Here is a 14,518-nt window from a genome sequence, read left to right on the forward strand (position 1 = left end):
GCACCCGACACTCTCGGTCAATCCTATCATCATGTTTATCAATGCTCTTTTTCATGCTATCAAGTCTGTCCATTACAGTGCCAATCTTTTTCAGGCTGTGTTCCATTTCAGCTAGCAGGATGCAAATTTCCTGTTCCAGCGGGCCTTACAGACATGGTTGAGGCGAGTTATCCTACTCATAGTCAAAGGTTTTTGCGCGATGTTTGTTGTCTTGCTGCTCTATATTAACCCTGATGGGAGGGCAGCATTCCAACAGACTGTCGTAGTCATCCTGAGTGGTCAAACTTGGCCTTCTTTAAATGCAAATCATCTAGGCAAGAAGCTGCGTGACTTTCCCAGTCGCGCCCCAGCAACTTTCCCAGGGATTAAGGAGGCTCGTAGGTGTATGTGCTGCTCTGCTACAGTGCACCCAATGGTCTAGCCTCTCCCCACTGGAGCAGTGTTGTTGCAGACACCCCAATGGGTGTATGAAATAGGGGCAAGCAGACACAATTTAAGTAAACATCCTCAGCATTTGACTTCCAGGACGGGAGCAGAGCCCCACGACTGTAATCCACGTTCCTGATTATCACCTCCATGGACCACACATAATTTGAACGAGGCGGATGCAGCCCTCTAATGCCCCTGACATATTATCTAGCACAGGGGGGCAGTATGGTGAAGGGAGTCAGGTGGGTATGGTTCCAGCCTCTGCACCCATGACCTTCCTTGTCATCTATGGGTGGGACTCCAGGGCCAAGCAGGTGCACCCCTTGCAGCCGTGAACACGACCCTCTCAAGTAAAGGGACCACTGTGTACCCCACACAGCAGCAGGCCGCTCTGGCAATGCACAATGTTGCAATCAGGCAGACCTTGCAGTGCACAATCTTACAATCAGGCAGACCATGTATCTACACAGCTGCTAAAGACAATCCTGCAGACGGGCAGTGGTCTGCTGGTTGCCAATGCAAGAGGGACTGACCATGCTACACCAGCCACAGGTAACAGACCTCAGAAGCTTGCAGCTGTTGTGGCCTTACCTGCTCAGTAAATGGTGGGAATCAGGAGCAAGTGTCCACTCACCCCACACTCAGTTACGGCACATATTTGGACAGGTTTTCTAATGTTATGTGGCTCAATGGCTCCAGATTATGGCAGATTGGTGGCAGATTATGCCTTTGGCATCTGGAGCTCCACTAGAACGTTGCTGCCTTCCGGCCAGGCACTCTGGTGCCCTCCAGCATTTTGGGCCTAATAACAGTCTGAGTTGTGGACCAACATCAGGACAGATAAAGCGAGATATCATTAAAACATAACTGATTCAAGAATGGTTCACCCATAGTGGCAAGTCAGAAGTACCAACATAGAATGGAAATGTTATGCAGAAAACTATCCAGTACAGTGCTGGATCCATTTGGAGGCTAACTTGACGGGCAGAATGCACAACAGTGCATATAAAAATGTACACCGACGTTCAGATGAGCTATGTTCTGTACTTATTTTCCATGCTCCGCAGTACATACACAACCCTCGCACAGTTGGTGGAGGTAACGACACATAGAGACACACACTATAGACATGTTGTTCATAAGTTACACACATGTCCGCGAAAGTGTTCATTCCTTGTTGATCTCCTTTGTTTTGTTCATGAGAAACCATGTACAAACATGTTTTTTCTCTCTTGTTGTGACTGGTGTAGCTGCATGGCAGTCACCTGAGCCAATCTAGGGTCTCTCTCCATCTCCTCTTTAGACTGTCAAACCTGTGACTTGGTACAGATGTTTTCTAGTCTCAGCTGATAGTGATTGCATTGGAGTTACATGCCGCTGTCGGACACTTTCAGCCCAAAGGCCATTCTGTAACACAATTCTCTTAATATGTACTCCAGCTTATAGTCAAGCAGTGATTGTTCTTAAACTCTGTAATAGAATTGCTGAGGGTTGACGTGCTGCCTTATCTCATTACAGTGGGGATTCACAGTAAACAGTGGAACCTGCAATGAAAAGAACATTCCCTCCACATTTTCATCACTGCCTCGTTACCCTCTTTCTCCTGCATCTACAAGAGACTTCTGTTTTTTGTTTCCACAGGACCAAAAGGCCATAAGATTGGCAGTGTCTCCAACATAGTCCCAAACCTTCAAAAATATGTTACTAAAAATGCATTTTTAAAAAAGCTACCACTCCCTCAAAGCTAGTATTTTAATCATGACCTCTCAAACGCAGTCACCACAGTAGCCCGCTCACCATTTTCTGTCAAGTGGCATAGAATAAATGAAGAGAGGCTAATTTCATGTCAGGTCAGTCTCATTAATTCTGATCATTCAAAAGCAGTCACCACAGTAGTCTGCTCACCATTTTCTGCTCACCATGTTCTTTCAAAAGGCATAGAATGAACAAATGGCGAGAAGCTAATTTCATGTCACACTAGTCACACAGTCTCATTTATCCTGACCACTCAAACGTGGTGACCACAATTGGCTGCTCGCCATTTTCTGTCAAAGGGTGTAGAAATGAATAAAAGGGTAGGAGCTTGGTTCACGCACAGTTATTTGCATATCCTAGATGCCCTTCTTCCCACAGGCAACAGCATACATTGTGTTGACCCTGCCAAGCTCTTTGCCAGGGCCGGTTTTCAGACGATTTTGTTACAGGGCTAATTTTGCAGCTATGCTGCAAAAACGGCCCTTTAAGAAAAACGGCCCCAAGGGGCCCAAGACCGACCCCCACCCGTGCGGCCCACCGGGGGATTGCCCGGTGCCCGCTACGGACAGTCCGGCCCTGGCTGAACTCTTGACATTGTTAGGGTTCAATATAAACAATCCTAAGTCTCCCCTCATTCTTTCACTGAGGCTTCCATTCATAGGGGCAGTCCTGGATAAGATGGAGTTCAGGATGTTTCATCCACAGAAGCATTCAGGCTACGATCTTGATGTTTCAGGCTTAGTCCTGGAGAACAGTGAGTGTGACTTTGAGGCTTCTGTTGCAGGGATTCTGCACATACACCGAACTATGCGCAGGAATATGATACCTCGTGTATATGGCTAACCCTTCCCACCATTTAAGTGCCCACGAACCAAGGACCAACTAGCTATAGTGTCTCACTCGCTCTACTACACACTTATGAAGAAGCAAGTGATTAGACACCCCAGAACGCAACACTCCTGGATCTCTCAGGAATCGCGGTAACAAGAAACACCTTTTCGCTCACACTCTCGTACCGGTCCACAATAAGAACTGACCGAACCACGAATATAGTTTAAAATGTTTATTTCAAATATCATGTTCTAAAACGCAGTATACGAGCCACAACGAGCAGCAAAATGCATAAAATCAACACAGTTAGCATTGCAGCAAGGCCATATATCATAAAGGGAGATGTCATCATATAAAGACAGTGGAGGAAGGACTATAAGGCCTAACCACCCTCCCCTTGGTAAGAAGAAGTATTATTATATAATAGAAGATCTCTGGGTTTTGTCAGCAGACCCCATACCTTAGTGCCTAAATGGTATATCTACATCATAGGAACCGCATTGCTCTTCTCCCTGGAAAGCTCCCTCTCTAAGTGTGTGTTACCTAAACATGCATCCCCATAATATCGAAACACGAGTTTCAAGCAGCAGCTGTATTAGCATGTTTTGTTTAGGTGGTAGGGACTGACCAGAACAGAATAACAAGGGGCATTGTTTATCGACCTTGCTCACAGTGTTCAGACTACACTTCGCCAACAGGCAGAGAACGAACCAAGCAGACAGTTCTCAGTGAAAGGCATAAACAGAGTTTTGCAAAAATAAAGCCATGTAGTAACGCATGCAAAAGCAGCATTATGACTGCTGGGCTCATGCTAACTTAGTGATGCTGTGACACATGACACTTCTTGGCCTCATGTATCCTCTTCGTTACCTATCCTAGGTGGTACATACATGCTCTAAAATGGAACTTGAAGTTCCAGTGGGGTCAGCATCAAGGCAGCCTTTCTGATACCAACCAGATCTCAGAGCGGACAGCTCAAGATCTGCAGTGGTGACGATTGAGCGCAAGCCTCTTTCCTTCCCCATTCAGAGCTGATGGTGGTAATGAACATTTCACTGTTGTGCTGGGAAGGTCATCTAGGAGAGGTAGAAATAAGAGGACTCTTGTCTCCAGCAGAGAACCTGCTCCACGTCAGTCTGCTGGAGCTGCAGACCATTCATCTAGGTCTGATGAGCTTCCTGCCATTCATCAAGAGGAGGCTGGTGAAGGTTCTCATAGACAACACTACCGCCATGTGGTACTGTAACAAGCAGGGGTTGAGTGTGGTCCTAGGTCTTATGCCAACAGGGCTTGGCATCTCTGAAGGTGGTTGGAGTGCTAGGTCACCTTCTTGATTGCAAATCACCTGGCTGGGATCCTGAATGCCATAGCTGGAAAACTGAGCAGACATTATCTGGCACATCACAAGATATTCTGGTTCATTGTTGAGAACGTGCAATATGAACAATTCTACCCTTTGTAGTTACTGCAAGACAACTCGTTAGGTGATGAATTGCAGTTGGAATGGACCAAGGGTCTCCTATACACCTTCCCACCTCTATCTCTCCTGCCCAGAGTGCTAAAGAAAGTCAACCATGTCTAAGTCATCCTAGTGGCCGTGTATTAGGTGGGTCAGGAGAGTGTGGTACCTGGAACTCCTGGGAATGAGCATCTGTCCTTCAATCAGGCTGCCACTACGTGAATACCTCCTGTCTCAGTAACCGAGCTGGGTCCTCTAGCTAAATCTACACAATCTACACCTGAGATTGAGCAGTGGCAATTGATTTCTTTTGATTTGCTGCTTGAAGTGGCAAATGTCTCCCCAAAATCTATTGATGCCAGCCACTGGGACACAGACATAACATGGTGTGTTGCTTGCAACACTGACCCCTTACAGGCAACGCTTTCAATGTCCTTTTGTTTGTTTTGTCCTTATCCCAGCAAGGCCTTGCAGTGGGCACTATAAAAGATTAATTGTCAGCCCTTTTGATCGCTGGACCAACTGTCTTTGTTCAAATCAACTGTCGTAATGAGGTGTCTTAAAGGTTTGACACACGTTTCTTCCCGCACCATTTGTGACGCCACAGTGAGACCTTCGCTCTGCCCTGACATTCCTCGTGTGTACATCCTTCAAGCCCAAGTATAGCTGCTTACTGCATTTCCTGGCCTTGAGTGCTGTCTTCTCATTTTAATTATGTCAGCTGATTGTGCGAGTGAGCTACAGGCATGTTGAGTGCAACCCCCGTATATTATCTTTTTTCCTGACAAATTGTTGCTGAGGACTCAAGTGGCCCTCTTACCAAAAGTTGCAACTGCCTTCCATGTTAGCCTGTCCATCACTCTCAAAGTGATCTATGCTCCCACTCACCCATTGAAGAATAAGGTCCGGAGGCTCCATGAGGAGGAGGAGAGGCTCCATCAGTTGGACCTCAAAATGGCTTTAAGATTTTACATTGATCATATCAAGGGGAAGTGGAGAATAGGCTATTTGTGGGATTCTCTGGTGCAAAGCAAGGGCACGCTGTGCATAAGAGGACCTTGTTGAGGTGGATAGTCCTCTGCATTCAAATCCGCTACACCGTGTCCAAGAGGAAGTCCCTGAATGGTCTGAGAACCCATTCCACCAAAGCGAAGGCTGCTGACACTCCATTGGCACATGGAGGCCTGTCCTTGACATCTACCAGAATACAATGTGGGCATCAGTACATACACTAAAAAGCACTACTGCTTTAACAGCCAAATCCAGTGTGAACGACATTTTGCTTATTCAGTCCTAGAAGACTTTTGGGTTCCAGCCCATCTATGGGGGGTACTGCTTTGGTATCTATTCTAAGGTGAAGAATCTGCAGTTAGAAGTATCCATCAGAAGAACAAGTTACTTCCCTTTGGTAACACTCTTTCTGGTGGATACTCTACCCATCAACAGGTTCATCACAACCCTCCTACCTCCTCATTGTGATGAGTGGCCTCTTTTTAACCTCTAAAAATGTTCCAAGGTAGTATTCAGCTCACTGATACCAACAGTTGTTCACGCTCTACATTTGAGGGCACAGAAAGTGTAAAGAGAAGAAACTGACCTCACTGCAAAGGGGTGGAGTTCATATGGGGCTCCTCTCCATCTTCTGGGGCACTGTGAAACCAACACAGAGCTGTACGGCACCACCTACTGGTGTGCAGGAGCACTGCTATGAAAAATTCTCCTGATGCAGTCTGGTGACTTGGGACTATTTTGAGGCACTGAGGATCCATCAACAAAGGTAAGTAACGTATTCGTTTTGCATATTGTACTGAATCAAGAGTATTCCAGCACTTAAAATTGCCAGAAAAGCAGTGTCAGAGACTCCATAGGAAACAATGGTGGGATCAGAAGAAATTGAGGTAGCTGGGGTTTCATGAATGGGCAGGGATTGTGCCCTGATGGGAACCCACTCCAGTGACATCCATTTGCATTCCAACTTCCATTGCTTTTGCTTATTGAAAATGGCAAACTGCAGCTGCAACAGGGTATTGGGACAAAATATAAAATGCAAGTAATTTATGTTTGCACTTTCATGAAGCATTGGTAAAAGAAGAATCCTACTGGTCAAAGCCTGTTAATGTATTAGACAGATGACTAAAGATTTTCCATACAAGCACTTCATCCTTTCTGTCTGGTTTCATCACTGTTCCCACAAAACACTTAACAATATTTGTTTTGGTAATGCTGGTTTTTGAATTTCAGGAATTGACTCACCACACTTTCATGGGATGTCCAGCGGGCCACTGAAAACTCAAAGAAGCCGCAAGGTTCGGTCCGCAGCACCTCCCGCTGCCAGCACGGCCTCTCAAGAATCGCAGAAGGTAAAGGAGAAAGTGGAGGGTGTGGATCAATGGATTGAAGCCTATACTCTGCATGGCCGCTTCCCATCGGCTCCTGCTCGCACCTTCCACTGGGATCTGCTGAAGAGCTCATCACCAAGGTAAATGATCACAAGTGCTTCATTTGAAAAAAAACAATGGGGGCATATTATCAAGGAAGGTGTTAAAAATTATCGCCGGTTTAGCAGCAGGAAACTGCCGCTAAAGCGGCGATAATGGGCTTGATAATATGCCCTTGTGAATTCCCATAGAAGTCCAGGTTCTGGTGTGAACCTTGGCTTCTATTGGAATTCTCCAGTGCATATTATCAAGCCCATTTTCGCCGCTTTAGCGGCAGTTTTCTGCCGCTAAACCGGCGATAAATTTAACGCCGCCCTTGATAATATGCCCCTAAATGAGCTCCGGTGCCCAAAGATCGGCTCCGGAGGAGCTATTAAAAATCGTCCCCAAAATACCAATGCTTTAAAGTGTTGAATTAAGCTCCGGCCTCTTTAATCCACTACCAGATGCTGCTGTCCCATTACCGCACATTTGCGGGTTCCTGCATTCTCCCTTAGTGCCAGACTTTCCATCTTTCTAGTCCTCCTTTTTTTTCGTTTGTGTGTTTTTCACTCTCTTGCTCGTGGTCAATATCTGATGAGGAAAAATAAATACCAGTCCCCAAAAATGAGTGCCGGTGGCCTCCACCAGCAACCACTGGCTCAAATGTAGCACTGTAGTCAGCCCTCATATTAACACGTGATGAGGGCAGTGGTGTCGCAAAGATGCCAAGGAGCCCAGCGCAAGCAAAGGAAATGGTCCGACTGTTGTTTAGGTAGTAAAATATAGCATTAATCAGGAGCCAGTGGGCCCCTCGGTCTCTAGGCCGTGGTGCCAGAGCACCTGCTGCACCACTGATTGAGGGATGGCACATCCTAGCAGACTAAAGGGAACAACCGAGGGGAAACGGAGTGTGTGCGCCACATATGAGAAAAAAGCACTTTTGGAAGAGCTGGCAGAAAGTATACTTCACCATTGCTGCTCCTAATCTCATTTCTAACTAATATTCCATGTATTTATTAAATATCTCATGTAACAGTGTGTTTTTTACTCAAGAGGCAACACCATGCATTGTTAATGATTAATTGATTAAAGCAGCGGGTGAAGTGGGCGGGATCTGAGGGGCACGACGTGCCCATACTTTTTTAATTTTAGAAAAACAGTTCCCCTACTTTTTGTGAAAAGACCGCCATCCTGAGACGGTTAATTCCGAGTGCTAAAAATGCTACAGCTGAAGTGTAAAGCAGAGATTCTTCTGTGCTGTGAAACCGAGGGAGGTGCAAACAGCTAATCAAGCCGTCTTGCCCGGGTGCCTGCTTCACTGAAAGAAATGTAAATGTGTGCAACTGGTCAATCTGCAAATGTAGAGGGTGCTTGGAAGCCGGTATTGGCTTTAATTGATGGTTTCCCTTGAAGTTTCCTGATGACACACATTTATTCTTTTTGAGAGGTATTATAGAATAGAGCTACCAGTAAAGCTGTGAAGTGTGTGCTTTTAACATACAGTTATAAAAAAAACCTAATTGCACTACTTAAATTCTGCAAAAAATCTATATTTTGGAAATGCTTTTTTTTTTATCTTAAACCATTTTGTGTATACTGTGGCAGCCTACCCTATTCTGTGTGTAATGCTAGTTTAAAATAATGACTTAAATGTTCATAGTGCTTTCTGTCGCAGACTGGGACCTCATAGTATAAACCATACACAAGTCACTATTGCCCACTGCACCAACCTGGATTCAATTCTTGGGCTCTCTGGTTACAGACACAGATCTCTGCAGTGCATTATCTAATAGAGCGTTCATAATGTACGATAGTACATTTACCACTGATTAACTTAACTTGCACATAATCTTCATTTAAGCTGTGTGTTATTTTATATGTAGTTACCTGAAGGTGGAAGACCAAGAAAAGTTACAAAATATTTTTTTTGCCATGTCTTTGACCCAGCCCCCATGCTCACCACCCCCCCCCCCCTCCATTGTGTGCAGCATTACAGTTCCCATTGTTTTAATGCACTTTGACCACTGTGCAGCATTAAACATACACAAGTCACTATACTCCACTGCACCCACCAGGATTCAATTCTGTGGCACTCTGGTGCAGTGCATTAACTGACAGAGGTTTCATAATGTACACTAGTGCTTTTTCCACTGATTAACATAACTTGCATGTTATTTTCATCTAAGCTGTGTGTTATTTTATATGTAGTTACCTGAAGGTGAAAGATGGAAAAAAAGATACAAAATATTTGGGGTTTTTAAACCCACGCCTGGACCACGCCCACATGCTCGCTCACATCGCCGCACTTGCACGCAGCTTCACAGTACCCATACATTTTTTAATGCACTTTGAGTGCTTGGATTAAAGTATGCTGAAAACACATCCACTGCAATGCACAGTAGAACCCTCAAATTCCCTATGGCATATCTGCACACTAGACGTCCTCATTAGAGGAATCACACCATAGAAATAAACAGACAAGCAACCAGGCACTTTTCAGTTTCTGAGAATGTATACCTTGACCTGAGAGAACGGTAACTTTGTGAAAAAAAATGGATTTGGTACGTGCACAACCTAATAGTTCAGTGGTGGTTTGTTGTTTGTGGCGTGCTCCGGGGTTCGTCCTCCGAAATAGGGCGTTTTACACAGCTATTTTCAACACAGCAACGAGTGGTACCAACAATTAACCGGTACATCCATGGGGAATTGTGCCGCCCCAGCGTATGCCGTTACAACAAACAAATGATGGACGGAATGCCAACATCTTCATGAATCAATTTGAAGAAGACCATATCCTTAACACACCAGCATGGACCAACCATTTAAAATTATATCTCAGATTCATAGACGACATCTTCATGATATGGAACGGCCCTATTCACATTCTCAAAGACCAACTCAACAATCTCAATCAAATTGATCAACGTTTACAATTCACCTTCAACATTGATGCAGACACCATCAACTTCTTGGACGTTACAATTACCAAAACATCCACAGGATTCGAAACTGATCTCTACAGGAAAAGCACCGACACGAATAATACTCTTCATTTTCAAAGCTTTCATCCTCCACCTCTCAAGCAACACCTTCCTTATTCGCAAATGCTTCGAATAAAGAGAATCGTATCCAACCCTAACAAATCCATCAACCAACTTAACTCTCTTACACAAAGATTCAAATCCCGTGGTTACCCTGATCAAGCACTACAAAAGGCTCAAGAAAGATCAACTACTAAAAATCGTGATGAACTTCTTGCCATTCAACCCAAACCCATCAAAAATCAAATCACGGTAGTATCTAAATACTCTACCATCAGCACTAACTACAAACGAATCATAAAAAAGCATTGGCAACTACTCAAACTGGAGCAGGATTTTAACCACATCTTCGATCAAGAACCAATCTTTGCCTACACAAGAAACAAAAACATAGGCGAAATACTCAATCAACCAAATCAACCACTTTCAAGTTTATCATTCAAAGGAACTATTCCTTGCTTAAACTGTAACAGTTGCAACAATGTTATGAAAGGCGATCACATCACACATCCAATGAAAGGACACAAAATCAAAATCAAAACCACGGCTACCTGTGACACCTCTAATGTCGTATATATGCATAAATGCCCTTGCGGCAAAGTATACGTTGGGCAGACCGAAAGGAAGATTAAAATCAGACTGAATGAACACAAGTCTAACATCAGAACCAAACAACAAAAATCATCAGTCGCACAGCATTTTTTGGAAGCCGGGCATAACATCAGCCAATTGAAATTTTGTATCCTAGAGACCGTCGCTAAAAGTGAAGGAAGAGACAATCACAACTTTCTCCTTAAAAGAGAGAACCACTGGATATATTTGTTAAACTCCATGAAACCAGATGGTTTAAATGACCGCACAGAATTCTTATGTTATTTGTAATTTTTCTAAGTACTTTTTGATCTTTAATGCTCTATACTTTTTGTACAGTTACCAATCGCTTTGTCTCCAAAACCACACCGAAAAATGCAGTTTTTCATTTCATTTACCTTCCTTAATATTGTATATAGAACCATCCATAACATTGCTTATATTGATGTTTCTGTTCTCGTGTGTTACATTGCCTTAATACAGTGATACCACGCATTCTAAAATAACATTCAAGGTCCCTTAGATCTGCGTTAACTTATTCTTTACGGTGATAACACAACCCTTTTTTTCATACTATCAGGTTAGTCCTTTCTCGTTTGTTCCGTAATTTAACACTCGTCCTATTTCTATGTGCACTATGTTTTAGCACGTCACACGCCTTTAGCATTTTTTTAACTTCCGCATCCGAATCCCGATTCACAACCACCATTACGTTCGTGATCGAATGCGAGAGCACACGACAACGCTTTTCACATTGGGTAAGTGCAATTTCTATCACCATTCTTGAATGCTTTCACGCTTTATCATTAACCTATCACCCTTTGTAAACCTTGATTCATTTACATCGCCCGTTACGGGAAAGTTCACTTCGATACTAAATCACGTTCAAACTTTCTAATAGCTGCAATATAACGTCGGTTTAATCGTTGTCATCCGCCTCTGGATTCAAGGCAGTTTCTCATAACCCTCACGAGTAATTCACCATTCTCGCATCAACCTTTTTCACTTTTACCACATCGTTTATGCGTCACAACTTACCCGTTTCAAGTCACTCCTTTTTTCCGCTTTTTAACGCATGAGTAATCACCAGACCTCATACATAGTGCTTATTGTTCTCTTTATCGTTTTTTAGAGTTCCCCCGATGAAGGCTTATGCCGAAATGCATTGGGAATATACAACTAATGTCATGATCTCCGTAATGCGTTTGAAGTGAAAAACGCTCATGATGAATTTGAATTACAAATAAAGTTTTTCAACATATTGAAGAATCAAGTATAATCCTTTTGACAAATATTTGAAACCCATTTTGGAGGACTATTTTCGCGCCTGGGGGACACACCCCAAGAACGGTAACTTTAACACTAACTCGTTTTCGAGTTCTGGAGTTTGCCTAGTGTAGAGTGCCGGCGGCCTCCACGATGATGCTGTGAGAATAGAACAGGAGAGTGCTCTGCATTGTGTAGCTGAAGATCAGAGCCCATGCAATAATGTACAAACCGCCCAGTCTACTCTCAGCCTCTTTTGGAAGAAAAATTCCCCAAATATGTCAACGATGCATATGCCATGTAGCATCGCGCTACAAATAATCACAGACACTACTTGTAGTTACAACTGGAGCTTTATTCTCCGCATCCAGCCTCAGCCCTGTCCCTACTCTAACTGCTCTCATCCTGTCCTGACCCCTCCTCTTCCCCTCCACCCAACTCGCTCCACCCCCCAACTACTAGACTGCTAACTTCATTACATCTCCCCTTTTCTTAATAAAACAAACAAACAGTGCTTCAGTCCATCTCTACAATGAGTCTCTTTGGTGGCTGGATATCACGACGTGGCCGCAATGACATGTTCCCAGTGGACACACTCGGCACGGGCTCACTCTGCTGACCTCTGCCTTCTGTATCACCAAGGTCAGGTTCTTCAAGTGCGGGAGTGCCAGTCGGGCTCATCCCAGGTCCTTTTATGTCTCGCGGACACCTCTTGAAGTGGGAGATGTTCCTGGTGATTCTGCGTTGTTCAGATTCCGCCGTCAACATAGTGCCCTTCTGTTGGGTAACTAACAGTGGCTCGTCACGGAATCGGGAATCAGTCTTTCTCTGCTGCTCCCGTTTGATGAAGACATGATCCCCTTCATGCAAGGATGGAGACCTCGCTCTCCTTTTGGCATCGGCATACGATTTCATTCTGTCCTTGTTATGCTTGTCAGTCACAGCCATTTCCTGGTGAATGTGATTTGGCGATACCGCTTGCAAGGCACCTTCCCATGTCGGGATGCGATTTCTCATTGGCCGCCCTAGCATGAGGGTTGCAGGGCATTGTCCGGTGGTTGAGTGGGGAGTTGTCCTGTAAGCTCTGAGAACTTCATTCAGAGCTGCCTGCAATTCTCTCTTCTCAGCAGTGGCTTGCTGAAATGTCTTTTTGATCGTAGCCATAAATCTTTCAATGGTGCCATTTGCTTGTGGCCAGAGTGGTGTAACTTTTCTGTGCTTGAAGTCCATGTGTTTCGCAAAGGCACTGAATTCGTGTCCATTGAATGGGGGCCCATTGTCCGTTTTGACTTCTTTGGGGACACCCCATGTTGCAAATACCTCATCTAGCACCTTGAGAGTGCAGGAGGCGCTTGTAGACGATATTATTTGTGCGATGGGGAATCGTGAATATTCGTCAATTATGGCAACCACATATTTTCCAGACTGCAGCGGTCCATAAAAGTCCATGGCAATTTTCTGCCACACTCCACCGGGTAGGGTGGTCATTTGTAGTGGTGCCGGTGGATTGCTTTTGCTGGTCAACTGACAGAGGTGGTAATCCTTTAGTGTAGACTCCACCATTTGATCCAGAAAGGGGAACCAGACGCGTTCCCGTAGAGCTCGCTTCGTTGATACTACTCCTCTGTGGCCTTCATGGGCCAGATTGATAACTCCCTGCCGTAGTTGACTGGGGATGACAAGTCGTTGACCTCTTAGGATGACTCCATCGGTGGTGACCGACAGTTCATCGCAGACGTGCCGGAATGCTTGTATCTCTTTCCAGATTGTAGAGTCTGTGTCTTCTTCTTGCGGGTTATACCTCCATCTATTCGTTTGGATCCGGTGGAGTACCATTTGCAAGATAGTGTCTTGGGCGGTGACCTCCCGAATGACGTCCATGGGAATGGCAGGTGGCAATGCTTGGTCAGCCACGAAGTGGATATACTCCTCAGCAATCGATGGTTTGGATTCTGAAGATGGCTGAGGGTGGCGGGACATGTAGTCAGCCGGGTTCTCCGCCTTCCCCGGTTTATGAACAATAGTGAAAGTGTACTCCTGAAGTCTGAGACCCCATCTTTCAATTCTCGGAGGCATCTTGGATTTCGGGTTGCCGTAGATGGTGATCAACGCCTGATGATCAGTGATCAGGGTAAAGTGCTTGCCATATATGAAGACATGGAAGTGTTCGCATGCCCAGACTACAGCAAGACTTTCCTTCTCTGGCTGCGAGTACTTCTTCTTGGGATCAGACAGGCTGCGGCTGGCATAGGCAACGATCCGCCTCTGGTCAGAGTCATTATCATATTGAGCCAAGATGGCCCCCAATCCAACGGGGCTGGCGTCGGCGTTGATCTCAGTCTTCCGTTGAGGGTTGAAGTATGAGAGGCTGTCGGCCGACTCTACAGCGCGCTTGATGTCCTTGAACGCCCGCTCACACTCAGGGGTCCAGTCAAACGGTTGACCAAGCTTGGTAAGAATCCGAAGGGGGTGACTGATGGTCGCATAGTCACGGATGTAGCGGGCACAGTAGCTGGCCATCCCTAAGAAGGACCTCAAGTCATTGACATCCTGCGGGCCCTCGGTATTATTCAAGGTCGCGATCTTGTCCGGGTCAGGCTTCATACCCTCGTCTGAGAAAATGTGGCCAAAGAATTTCAAAGTGGCCTGGTGAAACTCACATTTCTCCCTGTTCAGCGTGAGGTTCCGTGTGAGACAGAACGACACTTTTTGAGTGGTGACGAATA

The 14,518-nt window shown here is 45.1% G+C and overlaps 1 protein-coding gene across 1 annotated transcript in view; it reads left to right on the forward strand.

Annotated features, from left to right (window-relative positions):
- LOC146855554 (uncharacterized) overlaps positions 1–14,518 on the forward strand; it is a 421,570-nt gene that overhangs the window by 286,723 nt on the left and 120,329 nt on the right. Inside the window, exon 14 of the mRNA XM_085653381.1 lies at positions 6,716–6,953. Coding sequence (XP_085509507.1) covers positions 6,716–6,953 — 238 coding nt within the window. The remainder of the gene's footprint in view (positions 1–6,715; positions 6,954–14,518) is intronic.

This window comes from Triturus cristatus, chromosome 4_1, assembly GCF_964204655.1.
Source record: "Triturus cristatus chromosome 4_1, aTriCri1.1, whole genome shotgun sequence".
NCBI lineage: Eukaryota > Metazoa > Chordata > Amphibia > Caudata > Salamandridae > Triturus > Triturus cristatus.